Source organism: Cebus imitator, unplaced genomic scaffold, assembly GCF_001604975.1.
Source record: "Cebus imitator isolate Cc_AM_T3 unplaced genomic scaffold, Cebus_imitator-1.0 Scaffold309, whole genome shotgun sequence".
NCBI classification, from domain to species: domain Eukaryota; kingdom Metazoa; phylum Chordata; class Mammalia; order Primates; family Cebidae; genus Cebus; species Cebus imitator.
In genome coordinates, this window is record NW_016107624.1 from 2,490,524 (window position 1) to 2,505,376 (window position 14,853).

Here is a 14,853-nt window from a genome sequence, read left to right on the forward strand (position 1 = left end):
GACACAGTCTGTCTCTCTCTGTTGCCCAGGCTGGAGTGCAGTGGCATGATCTTGGCTCACTGCAAACTCCACCTCCTAAGTTCAAGCGATTCTCCTGCCTTAGCCTCCTGAGTAGCTGATACTACAGACATGCACCACCACAACCTGCTAATTTGTGTGTGTGTGTGTGTTTAGTAGAGATGGGGTTTCGCCATGTTGCTCAGGCTGCTCTTGAACTCCTGGCCTCATGTGATCCACCCGCCTCAGCATCCCAAAGTGCTGGGATTACAGGCATGAGATCACGCCTGACCTGCATGGAGATTATTATAACTCTCATGGGGTAGTATTGTCTGTCTCTACTGCCATGAGGCGTGCTGCTTGTCATCAAGCTTTCTACCTAGGATACAAGTATTGTTCAGTGATGGGAACTAGATGGGCCTATGGCGTTTTGCCACCTTCATTGAAATATAATTCATCCATTGAAAGTGTACAGCTCAGTGGTTTTTAGTACTATTTATTTATAGAGGTATGCAACCAGTTATAACCACAATCAATTTTAGGAAATTTTCATCATCATCCCAAGAAGACACTGCCCACTAGGAGTCACTCCTTACTTTCCCCACAGAACCTTCCCCTAGGGATTGCTCTAGGCTACTACTAATCCACTTTTCTATCTTTGTGGGTTTTCCAGTTCTGAGCATTCTCTGTAAATGGAGTCACACAATATGTGGTCTTTTGTGACTGGCGTCTTTCTGTTTGCATAATGTTTTCAAAGTTCTTCCACACTGTAGCCTGTGTCAGTATTTCATTTGCCAAATAATATTCTATTATATGGCTTTACCACATTTTATATATCAATTCCTCAGTTGATGGACATTTGGGTTTTTTCTACTTTGGGGCTGTTAAATGAATACCGCTGCCATCAGCGTTATCGTACAAGTTTTTATGTGAACATACTTTTAATTATCTTGGATATAAACCTAGGAGTGGTTTATTGCCAGTTAATTGCTGGGTCATATGGTAACTCTATGTTTAACTTTTTGAGGAACTTCCAGACTTTTCCACAAGGACTGCACATTTTACATTCCCACCAGCAGTATATGAGGGTTTCAGTTTCTCCATTCCTTTACCTACACTTTTTATGACTATCATTGTAGAGAGTGTGGAATGGTATCTTATGGCTTTGATTTGCATTTTCCTGATGACCGATGGTGCTGAGCATCTTTTCATGTGCTTACTGGCCATTTGTATATCGTCTTTAGAAAAATGTCTGTTCCCTTTGCCCATTTTTTAATTGGGTTGTTTGTTCTTGTGTTATAAGATTTCCTTATATATTCTGGATATTAGACTTTTATCAGCTATATGGCTTTCTTTTTTTGTAATTGCAAAAATAGCATACATTTATCACAAAAATTCAAATCTGTAGAAATATAAAGAAAAGTTCATTTATTGTTCCCTAATTGTTCTTCCCAGAAGTAACCATTTTTAGTATATCCTTCCAGATTTCAAAAGATAAATATGCAAACCTAAATAAATAAATATATATATATATATATATATATATGTATATATTTAGTTTACATAAGTGGGTGAAATGTCTACAGTACCACAGCTTGCTTTTTTTACCCCTTTTACTTAATATCTTAGGTACTTTTAAATTTTATTTTTTTGAAACTTTGTCACTCAGACTAGAGTACAGTGGCACAATCACTGCACCCCTGACCCCCTGGGCTCAAGCGACCCTCCCACTCAGCCTCCTGAGTAGCTGGGACTACAGGCACAAGCCACCAAGCCTGGCTGACTTTTAAATTTTTTGTAGAAATGAGGACCCACAGTGTTGCCCAGGCTGCTCTTGAGCTCCTGGGCTCAAGCAGTCCTCGCCTCAGCCTCTGAAAGTTGTGTGCATATTTTCATGGTGATCACATTATTCTTTTGGCTGCCTAGAAGTGCCCTTTTGAGATAGATTTAATACAGATGAGGAAACTAGGGATCCGAAAGTTTAAGCAACTTGCTCATGGTCACAGATTAGTAAGTGAAGGAGCTGTTATTCAAACTTGAATCTGTCTGTTTCCAAAGCTGGGGCTCTTGCCATGTTATCACATTTGTTCCTTGGGCTGCCGACATGAAATCTACTTCCTTTCAGTCCTGTGGCCTGCCTATACTAGCTATCTTGTTACAGAGTAGTGTCTGTAGTTTGCACACTCCAGGAAAACTGGTAAGACCCTTTTCACTCACACACATACACACATTAGGGGTCTTGGAAAAAACCCTAGGAATTTTCACATGCAGACACGCACACACACACACGCCCTTTAGGGATTTTTCACACACACACACACACACACACACACACGACCCTTTTCACTCACACACACGCACACCGCCTTTAGGGATCTTGGAAAAAACCCTCAAAAGTAAATGCCTGATGACCTGACTTAGGCTGGGGCAGCCACAGACTGCATTTGAGCAACTGCAGCTGCTTTTTTAGCCCTTTTATTCCCACTGCCTGCTTGCCATTGCTGTGTTTTCCCTGGTTTGTTCCAGTACATTGTTTTTTTCTACTTTCCAGGCCTGGGTAAGCCTTCATGCAGTTTTTGGACACCCATCTTTTGTTCAATGTTGCTTCCCACCTGGCCTGTGGCTTTTTAGTGCGTCTTGCTATTGCAGGTCCCAAGTGTGTGGAATGGGGCTCCTTCCCCGTGCTGATGTACCGACTGAAACACACAAGGACGTTCAGTCAAGAATTGAGACTGGAGGATGGGCTGAAGAGACAGTTGCCACCAACACTTATTCAAAAATTGCACACAAAAGGACAGGCTCTTCTTGTCCCTGCCCCTCCTCTCCTCTACGCCTTGTGTCATGCACCTGTTTATGATACCTAGCAGTGACTACCATAGATCAGATCACTATTCCATTGCATTTCTCCATAAATTCCCTCTCTTCTTTCTCCCTACTGCTCTTGGATGTGTAGGGGAGTAACATGAATTATATATCTAAGCCAGTATTAATGTAAGAGTAGTACAATTATTACCACCACTGGCAAGAATAGTTGCTAGATTTGTCTAGCACCAACAAGGGAGGAAATGTAGCAGAAGCCCTGGAATTCAGGAGTCAGGCTATATGGGGCTTAAATCCCATGTCTGCCAGGAACTTGTGTGACCTTGGGCAGGTTACTTGATCCATCTAAACCCTCACTTCCCCAGTTTTTTTTTTTTTTTTTTTTTTTTTCCCAGACAAAGTCTTGTTTTGTTACCCAGGCTGGGGTGTGGTGGTGTGATCATAGCTCACTGCCACCTTGAATTCCTGGGCTCAAGGATCTTCTGGCCGCAGCCTTACAAGCAGCTGGGAATACAGGCATGCCCCACCATGCCCAGCTAATTTAAAAAAAAATTTTCATAGGTGGGCACTGTGACTCAAGCCTGTAATCCCAGCACTTTGGGATGCTGAGGCAGATGGATCACCAGAGGTCAGGAGTTCAAGAGTAGTCTGGCCAACACTGCAAAACCTCGTCTGTATTAAAAATACAAAAATTAGCCTGGTGTGATGGCATGTGCCTGTTGTCTCAGCTACTCAGGAGGCCGAGGCAGGAGAATCACCTGAACCTGGGAGGCAGAGGTTGCAATGAGCCGAGATCATGCCACTGCACTCCAGCCTGGGAGACAAAGTGAGACTCCATCTCAAAAAAACAAAAAGAACCCAAAATTTTTGTAGAGATAGGGTCTTGTCATGTTACCCAGGCTGTCCATTTTCTAATCTGTAAAATTCAGGTAATAAAACCACTAATGCCATAGGAATGTTATGAAGATTTACTGAGCTAATAATGCATGGAGAGTGCATCAGCTCAGAGCTTGACACATGGAAATGGCTCTGCAACAGGTAGTTACCATTATTATTAGTATTGAAGGGGAGCAGATGACACTGGGGTCAGATGACTGGGCAAATATAAGCGGGCCTTATTTATATGGTCTCTTATCTCCTCTTGCTTTATTTTCTTCATACGCTATGTGTCGTTTTATCTACTTGTTTACTGTGTCTCTCTTTCACTAGAATGTGAGTGCTTTGAGAGGAAAGAGGAAGAGCTTTGTCAATTTTGTTCATTTCTGTATTCCTAGGCCCTCAAACAGAGCCTAGCATGTAGTAAGTATGCAATAATGTAATCATTGTTTCTGGAACATTGTGCCAACTGCTGTTCCAGATGCCATTTATGTATTAGCTAATATATTCATAAAAACCTTTTGAGGTCAGTATGTTATCTCTATCTTACAAATGAAGTAACTAAGTCACAGAGGTATGGGATTTTTTGTGCCCACTGTCACACAGCTAATAAGTGAAACAAGAGGCAATCTTTCTCCAGAGCCTGGGCTTGTAGCCACTGTGCTGTGTTCTCCCCCAGTAGGAAATATCACAATTACTTTTATTAATGATGTTACTGATAGTTTAAAATAGTTTATTGCCTATATATGCAAAGTTCTTTAGCCATCTTCTCTCATTTGTTCATAACACTGTGGAAAAACCCTCTATGGCCTCCCCTACCCCCGCCCCCGCCCTTGACAGTTGAGGAAATAGCAGGTAATGCTTACTGAGTACATCCCATGTACCCCAGCACACTTACTAACTTGTTTAATCCTCACAATAATTAAATTGTTGTAAGAGGGACTGAATGGGAACAGAGGGGAACAATTAAGTAAATTGTATTGTTCACATTTGACAGATGATAAAACTGAGACAGACGTAAAATAATTTCCCCAGGGCCACAAAGCTAAAATATGATAGATCTGGACCTCAAGCCCCAACAGTCTGGCTTCAGAGATTATTCTCTTAAGTGCTTCACCTGACAACCTTGCATTCAAAGAGGAAAAATTAAGTTCCACAGGTACTCAACTTGTAAGTGGCAGAGCTGAAATTGAAAATCAGGTTGGCTTGGACCACCAAACATGTGCTTTTTCACATGTATGATGGAGCTAAGGAAAGAGTTATGTCTACTTACCCCAAAACTTGGGTTTCCATCTGTCTGTCGGCTATAGGGAAGGAGAAGACAAGTGACTTAAGACACTCAGCTGGGAATGTGGAGCTGTGACCACTGACTTCAACCTCCTTTCTCATTCCATCAGGCTGGGCTGTATTTCAGGATGGTATGTTTGGTTTAACCAGGCATCAGTCACAGAATAGTCCTTTGAAGCAAGCAGCCAGTTGTGTCCACAGAGAGAACTAAAATTACTACTGGTGTTAGAAGTCCTTCCAAAATGTCTGATTTCCTTGGGACACCTACAGAAGATCTGATGTCTTTATGAGGCATTAATGCATGTAAGATAGGCCAGTAGGATGAGGCAAGGGTGGTGTCCCTAGAAGCATAGGAAATATGGCTGGACTACACAAACAAAAAATTTCCTTCAGGACTGGCAGCCCCAAGGAATGGGGCAGCGCCCACCAGCAAACAGTGAAGCAGGGCACGTGGTGCTGCTGATTGCAGGCCCGTGCTGCTGTAAGGGGGGAGTCCCAGAAGCCCGGGGAGGAGGTGGCAAGGTTTCTGTCAGTGGCAGTGGCAGGAATGTATTTTGATATGCCCTTCCTTGAAAGTGCAGCCTCCTTCTCCCTTAACCTGCTCCCCACAGCTGCTAGAGCAGAATTCATGTTCCTCACTTTCCCCATTGCCTACTGCTCTCCTCTGTTCCCGTTCTGTTTCTCTCTGCTCCCTATCCACTCCGTTACATAAGCTCCAAGTGGTGAAATCCTTTGTGACCATTTTCTCTCTCACCACTCAAATCGTATTCTCTCCAAGTCCTGGAGATTCTGTAGTAAGAGTAATAACTCAGCCATCCTTTGTTGAGCTCTTAGTGAATACATACTGAAAGCACGCCAGGTACTTACCTCCCATTATTTCTTTTAATCCTCGCTTCCACCTTCTTTGTAATATTCTTACTCCCATTTTATATAGGAGAAAACTGAGTTTGGAGAGGTTCAATAGCATGCTCAAAGTTCTGAAGCTAACAAGTGGCAGAGCTGGGATTTCAGCTTGGCCCTAAACCGTGTCCTTTTTACATTTTAACGCTCCCTTTAAGTGTCCAAAAAGCCTTCTGAAGTTGAGTGTCTGTTGCATTACAACTTCTTTGCTGTCATTAACTGAGCTGAGCATTGCTTCCTCTGATACACACCTGGTGTATAGCTTTGTACATGTGTCGCATTATCATTGAAATAATAGGAAGTATCATTTCAGTCAGTGGGAGTCTCTGTTGTGTGAGTTAGCAGTGGGGCATGTCCTCTGCTTATTGTTCATAGAAACATGCTTAAGGAATTTCTCAGGAAGGCCCCCATCCAGGATGTTACTGGAAGGTCTGCCTGGCGGAGCTTGTACAAACAAAGTATGACCCTGCCAGCTCAGCCAAAACCATTGCCTTATGCTAGAGGCTCTCTGACCCTAGTAGAAAAGGCATCCTCACCCAGCCAAGAAACTGCAACAGGGTGGGTCCTGAGCTCCCCGTCTACCTACCTAGAGGCTCCTGGTCAGACTTTTGCCATGTATTTGGATCTGGTTCGTATATTGCTGTCTACACAAACTACAAATCTGAACAAGTTTTTTCTTATTTTAATGTAAAATACATATTTTTAAAAGATACTATTTTAGTCTTTTTTTTTTTTGTGGGGGGGGGTCAGGCCAGGCATGATGGCTCACACCTGTAATCCCAGCACTTTGGGAGGCCAAGGCAGGCGGATCACTTGAGATCAGGAGTTCATGACCAGCCTGACCAACATGGCGAAACTCCATCACTACTGAAGATACAAAAATTAGCCAGGCATGGTGGCTTGCGACTGTAATCCCAGCTACTCAGGAGGCTGAGGCAGTAGACTCCCTTGAACCCAGGTGGTGAGGGTTGCAATGAGCTGAGATGGCACCACTGCATTCAAGCCTGGGTGACAGAGCAAGACTTCATCTCAAAAAAAAAAAAATGGGGTCATGCTGTCTCCCCCAGGCTAAAGTGCAGTGGCATAATCATGGCTTACTGCAGCCTTTAGACTCCTGGGCTCAAATGATCCTTTCACTTCAGCCTCCCAAGTAGCTGAAACTACAGGCACATACCATGAGGCCTGGCTAATTTTATTGTGTGTTGTAGAGATGGGGTGAGTTGTCCAGGCTTGTGTTTTAGTCATTTTTTAAGTGTACAGTTCAGTGGCATTAAGTATATTCACATTGTTGTATGAGCAATCTCTAGAATGCTCTTCATCCTGCAAAGCTCTATACCTATTAAACAACTCCCCACTTCCGTCTTCCCCCAGCCCCTGGTAACCATATTCTACTTTCTGTCTCTAGGAATTTGACAACTTATAAGAGCCTCATGTAAGTGGAGTCATACAATATGTGTCTCCATGCGTCTGGCATATTTCACTTAGCATAATGTTTTTTATGCTAAATGTTTTTTATGCTAAGGTTCATCCATGTGATAGCACATATCACATTCTCATTTCTTTTTAAGACTGAATAATAGTATACGTATATACCATATTTGTTTATTCAGCTGTCAGTGGATCTACTAAGACTCACTATGACATTGAAGGGCTTGCAAAGCCCTGCTCCTGCCAGCCTCTCCAGCCTTCTCTTTTGGGCTAGTCTTTGCCCTCTTCTTTCTATACTGTCACCTTTTTTCATCCTATAAGAGCTATATTCTTTACACATGCCATTCCCTCTGGTGAGAATGATCTTCCACTATCCCCCCAACTCTTATGCAAGTTAATATCACTTAGCCTCAATATCTCCACATTTAGTTCCTGGGGTCCCACAAAGAAAGGTTGGTCAGACTCCTTTGCTCCATTAATTATTTTTATAGAACTCTATATATCTTTATGGTGCATATTACAACTGTAATTTATTCATTAATTTGCATGTGTTTATATAATGACTTCCTTCCTTGCCAGATGGTAAACTGTATTTAATGCTATCTCCCTTTTTTCTGTCATAATGTCTAACTTATAGTAGGTGCTTAGTAAATAGTTGTTGAATTAAGGTATAGATTGATTGAATGAATGAATACTGAAAAGAGAAAATTTCAGGGCTACATGCTGAGAGCATTTGGATTTTAAAATGTCTGTGAGATGTTAAATTACTAGTGAGATCTCAAAAAGTCATCTTGCCAGAGCATAGATCTTTGCTCTGTCATTTCTTTGTTAATTAAAACGTTCATGAATAGAGTCTTCCTTATTTGAAGATGCTTCAGGGCTCCCAAAAATGTAACCAACAACAACAGCAGAGACAGCTTACATTTCCTGAGTGTTTATTCTCTATCAGGCTTTGTACTGGATGCTTTCCATGTATTACCTCATCTAAGTCTCAACAATAACTCTGAAAGGGCGGTTCTGTTTCACTTGTTTGTTTTTGATTTCTATTTCCAAATGAGAAGAGCAAGGCTCAGAGAGTTTAAACAACTTATTTAAGGTCACTCAGCCTGTAAGTGGCAGGCCCAGAAGTGGCGATGGAGCTGAGTTTTGTAGCCTGGGATAGAGCCCACCCCCTCTTCTTCATCAACTGAAGTAGTCGCTTTTTATCTGTTTTACAAATGGGGCCTCTGCCTCAGTTTTCTTTGAAGCCAGGGGTTTGTGGCTAAAGAAGAATTTGAAAACTCCAGGCCTGTAGAATATATTTGACTGGGATGTACCCTTTTCAGCTTCATGCTCTCCCTCCACTACATCTCCCACCGTGCTTCCCAAATCGCACTTGGCTTTCTTCTGCAGCTAACAAGTTACTGTGCATCCCTAAGGCAGTTTCCGAATCTCAAGATAGAAGTGTTATGTTTTCTGCGTGCTCCTCCCACAATAGATCCATCCTTCCGACCTAGTGGCAGTCATCCTTTTTCTAAATAGTGGCTGATGAGTTTGTCTCCGCCATTAGTCTGAGCCTCTGGAAAAGTTGAGCCAGGCCTGCCTCCTCTGGAGCTCCTCGGCCTGGCCCAAGATCTGGCACAGAGCGTAGGAGGCTCAGCCAGTGCTCGATGAGTGAAATTACACCTACTTAAAGTGGGTGCTCAGAACTGACCAGCTGAGTTCAGAATCCTGAAGCCTGGAGTACACACTCTGCTGTATACTCACAGAACCCCAGGAATGCAAGGTAGAGATGATCAGATGTATTAATCACTGGTTTGGAAAAGAATGAAAATATTTCCATAATAAAATATGTTTCTTTTCTAAAACAGATGTGCTCTCATTATTTCATGAGGAAGTAATTAAACATGTTTGATTAAAGCATTCATAAACTATCATTTATTCAAGGCTACTATATATGCTGCTCTCTTTATTGGTACTTTACATCTGTTGTGTCTGCTTCTCTTAATCCTCCTGTAAGGTGCCTTTTTTAATCTTCATTTTAGAGGTAAGGAAACTGAGGCTCACAGAGATTAAGTAATTTGGCTAAGGATAGTCAATTTCTGAGCAATAGATACAGGTATGAACCTAGTCTGTCTGACTTCAAACCAATGCCTTGCCATCATCCTAACTGCTTCTGATCTTATATTTTAGATGCTTTTCAGCTCATTACCCAGAACCAGCACACACATGCCCTTCTTCCTCTCAGCCCTCCCTGTGCCCAGTATGGTTTGTCTTCCTCCCTCCCTTCCCCCCTCCTCACGGCACTCCTCCATGTCCTTCTAGTATCTTTTTGATTATTGCCTCTGCATCCTGAAATGGAAATATTTTTGACAGTATCAATGATTGGACACTGTCTGTTGTTAATAGTATGGTAATGTCACATTTGCATTAATAAATACAAAATAATACGTTTTATTAAGGCCAAATTACATGTCTTATGATTTTGTTTTCTTTATGTAACCATTAATTCTTAAGATTTTTTGTCTCATTTTATATTTTTTAAATGTATGCTTTTCTTCCATTTAAAATATAACAGTGTAGTGAAAAATTGATAAGATAAATTTTTTCTTTATGAATCATGTTCTAAACAGTGGGATACTTATTTAAAATTTAAAATGAAAATACAAGATTGAAATACTTCAGTACATTTTTTCTGGAGAAGTTTATGAGGTTTCTTAAAGACTTAGATTCATTTATTTTCTGCCCCTCTTAGTATTTCAGCAGGATTAAGTTTTTTGAATCAGTGGATCAAGTTTTAATTTTCCTGTTCCTTCCTTATACTGACATATGCTTTGGCAGAACAAAAAAGAGACCTAAACATGTCAGCATGATTTTTGTTCAATGAATTAAAAACCATAAAAGTAACAAGATCTGATTCAAATCCCTAAACTCCTGACATGGTGGTTTTGTCCTTTTCAGTCCCAAGCTTCATATTACTTACTTTGAAGAGCTTTCTGCCTGGAAGCAGAGTAATGGCAGCAGTGCATGATTTACTTGAAATAGATTACAAGAGTAGCGGCAAGAATACAGGCCAGAAATATCGGGATTTGAATCCCAGTTCTCTCACTCAAGCTCATGGACAAGTCACTTAACATCTGTGAACCTGTTTCCTCATTTGACGAGTTGTGTGGATCAATGAAGTAACACACTTAAAGTACTCACGTGGCATAGAGGGTTTAATAATAGTAGTAATTAAACTCATTGTTATTTTGAGAATACCTTCAAATAGCTGAATTCAAAAGGATTTACATAAATGTAACTGTTCACTTCAGAGCTTATTCTTTCTCAAAATTCTTTTTTTCTCAGCAGAGAAAATATCAGATAAATGCTACTAAATCTTTTTTTGAAACAGAGTTTCACTCTTGTTGCCCAAGTTGGAGTGCAATGGCGCTATCTTGGCTCACTGCAACCTATGCCTCCAAGGTTCAAGTGATTCTCCTGCCTCAGCCTCCTGAGTAGCTGGGATTACAGGCATGTGCCACCACTCCCGGCTAATTTTGTATTTTTAGTAGAGAAGGTTTCTCCATGTTGGTCAGGCTGGTCTCAAGCTCCTGACCTCAGGTGCTCCACCCACCTCAGCCTCCCAAAGTGCTGGGATAACAGGTGTGAGCCACCATGCCCAGCTGATGCTACTAAATCTTTTTTTTTTTTTTTTTTTTTTTTTTTTTTAGACGGAGTTTCGCTCTCATTACCCAGGCTGGAGTGCAATGGCGCGATCCCGGCTCACCGCAGCCTCCGCCTCCTGGGTTCAGGCAATTCTCCTGCCTCAGCCTCCTGAGTAGCTGGGATTACAGGCACGTGCCACCATGCCCAGCTGATTTTTTGTATTTTTAGTATAGACGGGGTTTCACCATGTTGACCAGGATGGTCTCGATCTCTTGACCTTGTGATCCACCCGCCTCGGCCTCCCAGAGTGCTGGGATTACAGGCGTGAGCCACCGCGCCCGGCCCACTACTAAATCTTTAACAGCTCTTCCACACTCTTCCACACTGAACATGTACCAGAATTTAGGATTGTCCTTCCTCAGCAAGAACTGTGGAAGCATAAGCATGTCCATTTCAGTACCCACGGCAGCAGAGCAATGTTGTCATACTAAGACCTTTGGCTTTTGTGACAGGCCCGCTTGAGTATAACTGGGCTTGACTTTGTTTAAGATACCAAACTTCTTTGGACCTCATTTCCTTCATCTGTAAAACATGATTTGTGATCTTACAACACTCTCTGTGGTATGGCTTCCCAGCCTCTTTTCTTGTCACTCCTTTCTTTGTTATCAGTGCTCCAGCCAATTCCTTAAATCAAACATGGGCTTTTGGTGGTTTTGTCCTTTTCAGTCCCAAGCTTCATATTACTGTCTTTGACGAGCTTTCTGCCTGGAAGCAGAGTAATGGCAGCAGTGCATGATTTACTCGAAATAGTTTACCAGAGTAGCGGCAAGAATACAGGCCAGAAAGATCAGGATTTGAATCCCAGTTCTCTCCCTGGGAAGTTTGATACCATATACAAAGTCAAACCCAGTTTGCCCATGGTTAGGCAGCTTAAAGCCTTTATACATGCCCTTTCCACTTTCTGGAAATTCCAGGAATTTAGCCCACAGAGAGGAAAGTTACAAACTGCTGAACTGATTGACAGAGTGATGTGAAATTCTTGGCCAGCAGTTAATGTATAAAATGATTTTGTTGAATGTTTTTTGTCTTTTATCAGAGTAACCAGAGAGCACAGAGAAATGCTGGTGAAACTGGCCAAACAGAACACCAACAAGGCCAAAGACTCTTTACGGAAGGTTCGCACCAATGCAATGAACAAGCTGAAGAAGTCAAAGGATACAGTCTCGGAGGACACCATTAGGCTAATAGAGAAACAGGTACTGTTGCCAACAGATGTAGTAGTGTCTGTGTATTCAACGCAAGGAATCATTTGTTCATGTTTGAGGTGAGGACCATTAAAACAGAATACCTCTGATCTTTCACTCACATTGTCAACATTGACTGAGTGTCCTGGGCCTAGCCTAATGCCAGATGCAGAGGGATCCATAGAGGAGGATAAGACACTCTTGACTTTGTATAGTGTGCCAGGTTCTGTGCTGTGCTGAACACTTTATGTTACTTCATTTATCCTCATCACTACAAAACTATGAGGTAGGTGGTGAGGAAACTGAGGCTGATATAAGTTAAATAACTTGCCCAAAGTCACACTGCTGGTAAGTGCTAGAAATAGGAGCCAAACTCAGGAAGACTGATTTCAGAGCCTCTACACTAGTGCTCTCCTGTCTGGTTTTCTGGTTGCTGAGAAGTGAGCACTTAATGTTCTCAATGTGCTGAGTAGTGGCACTTGAATAAGTCTTAAGCTACTGGAGTGAAATAGTAAGAGACAAGGGGGAAAGGTATAACCATATGTACAAAGGTATGGTAATATAAAAACAATATTCAGTTAGATCATTGGGGCTTGAATGTAGGATAAGACTAGGGAATGAATAAAGAAAGCAGAGTGGCTAGATCATAGAAGGAAGGTCTCGTACACCAGGTTTAGGAGTTTGAATGTTAACATGTACGGACATTCCCACATTGGCTATGCCTCTATATTAGTCATTTATGGCCACAATGATGGTACATAACTACCCCAAAATTCAGTGACTGGCAATATCAAAGCTTTATTTCTTGTTCTCATTTCCATGGGCCAGCTGGGGCGTAGCTATTCTAGGCTGGGCTCCGTGGGTTTCGCTCCAGATCTTGGATTGGGTTCAAATCTGCTTTATATATCTCTCAGTCTTCCGGAGCCAACAGGTTTCCTAGGGCCTCTTTTCATGGTAACAGCAGATGCCAAGATCATAAGCCCAACCACTCAAGTACATTTTAAACACCTGCCCTTATCACATTTGATTGGCCAAAGCCAGTCACATGGACCGAGCCCAATATCTTTGGTACAGGGAAATATATGTACTTATGAAGGTCTGGGGAAAGAAGTGAATATTTGCTGAACAACATCTAACCTACCACAGTAGGTAGCTTAGTACCTTATAAAAATCACTTAGGTGGCGTAAAAATCAGGTATCTGGGGCCCCGTTTCGAGAGATTGAGTCAGTGAATCTGGGATAGAATCTAGGAATCTGCATTTTAAATGATTCTCAGGTGATTCTCATACAGTGACACGCTTAAAAGATTTTTTTAGACGGTCAGAGAGCACATCTATGTTTATGAAAGATGACTGTGGTGGCCCAGTGGGCCACAGATTGTAGGGGGCAAGACTGGAGGCAGGGAGACCCGGGAAGCTGTTGCAGAAATCCAACCAGGAAGTGATGGTAGCCTGAACCTGAGTGGCACCTGTGGAAAGAAGAATTTGCCAGTATGTAGGAGATAGAATTAGTAATGTTCAATGTAATATAAAGAGTTTTTTAGGCCTTAAAACCTCCTCATTCACAATAAAGCATTATTTTAGGGAGATGGAACAGGTGTGTGGGCTGGATAGGGAAGCAAGAAGAAACCTTATGGGGACCCCTGGAGAAGTCCATAAATTGACTAGCTTCTCCCCTTCTCCTTCACCACCAGTAGTGAAAATGTTGGTTGTAGGACTGCCACAACAATCACCTGGGGGGGAGTTTTAGGTGGGTTCCTGGTCCCTGCTCCTGCATTTTCCGATACAGTAGCTCTGCCTGGGAACGTATATTTTTATTTTACTTTATTTTATTTAATTAATTTATTTTTCTTGAGATGGGGTCTCACTATGTTGCTTAGGCTGGTCTTGAACTTCTGGGCTCAAGCAATCCTCCTGTCTCAGTCTCCCAAGTGTGCCCAGTTGGCATATATAGTTTTTAAAAGCTCTCAGATAATTCTGCAAAAGCACATGTAGAAGATAATGACCTAGAAGCCTTATAGTGTAGCCGTGTCATGACACTAGACTTAGAAAAAGATTATTCTGCACTTGATGTCCTGTGACCTTGGGAAAGTTGCTCGACTCTTTGGAGTCTGTTTTCTGTAAAAAAGATCGGTAATTTCTAACTCGAATGGTTTCCTCGGTATGCTAGAAAGCACCATTAGTGTACCTGACACCCAAACCCTCAAAGCTCCCCTCTTGCCATCTCTCTGCCCTCCTTTCCCTATATCAGCTAAAAGAGGAGGTTCAGAGATTATGTGGGCCTTTCCTGAGCACTTACCAGGCCTCATTAATAGTCTGGGACCTGGCTCCAGCTGTGCCAGCTCCTTGTCTTTGTCCCAGGGGATTTCTTTGCTGCTTTGCCTTGTCGTTGCTTCTTGGTGGTAAGCCTGTGGACCTCCAGGGCCTGCCAGACACTCCTCATTCAGCAAGCCAGGACATCTGCCTCAGGGACCAGAGTCCATAGCTACTTGAAACAGAAGAGTGATCAGATAGCAAGCATTCTTCATAAAACCCTCTTGACAAAGACTTTGCTGGAAGCCTTTAGTCATTAGCACTGGCTTTTCTCCATCTTCTTCAGATTAGATTTTCTTTCTTTCTTTCTTTCTTTCTTTCTTCCTTTCTTTCCTTTCTTTCCCTCCCTCCCTCCCTCCCTC

The 14,853-nt window shown here is 42.2% G+C and overlaps 1 protein-coding gene across 3 annotated transcripts in view; it reads left to right on the forward strand.

Annotated features, from left to right (window-relative positions):
• The window catches only part of MRRF (mitochondrial ribosome recycling factor), a 63,556-nt gene that overhangs the window by 41,179 nt on the left and 7,524 nt on the right, over window positions 1-14,853 (forward strand). For all 3 annotated transcript variants that reach the window (XM_037729528.1, XM_017503346.2, XM_037729529.1), the window contains one exon: window positions 12,032-12,191. In XM_037729528.1, coding sequence (XP_037585456.1) covers window positions 12,032-12,191 — 160 coding nt within the window. The remainder of the gene's footprint in view (window positions 1-12,031; window positions 12,192-14,853) is intronic.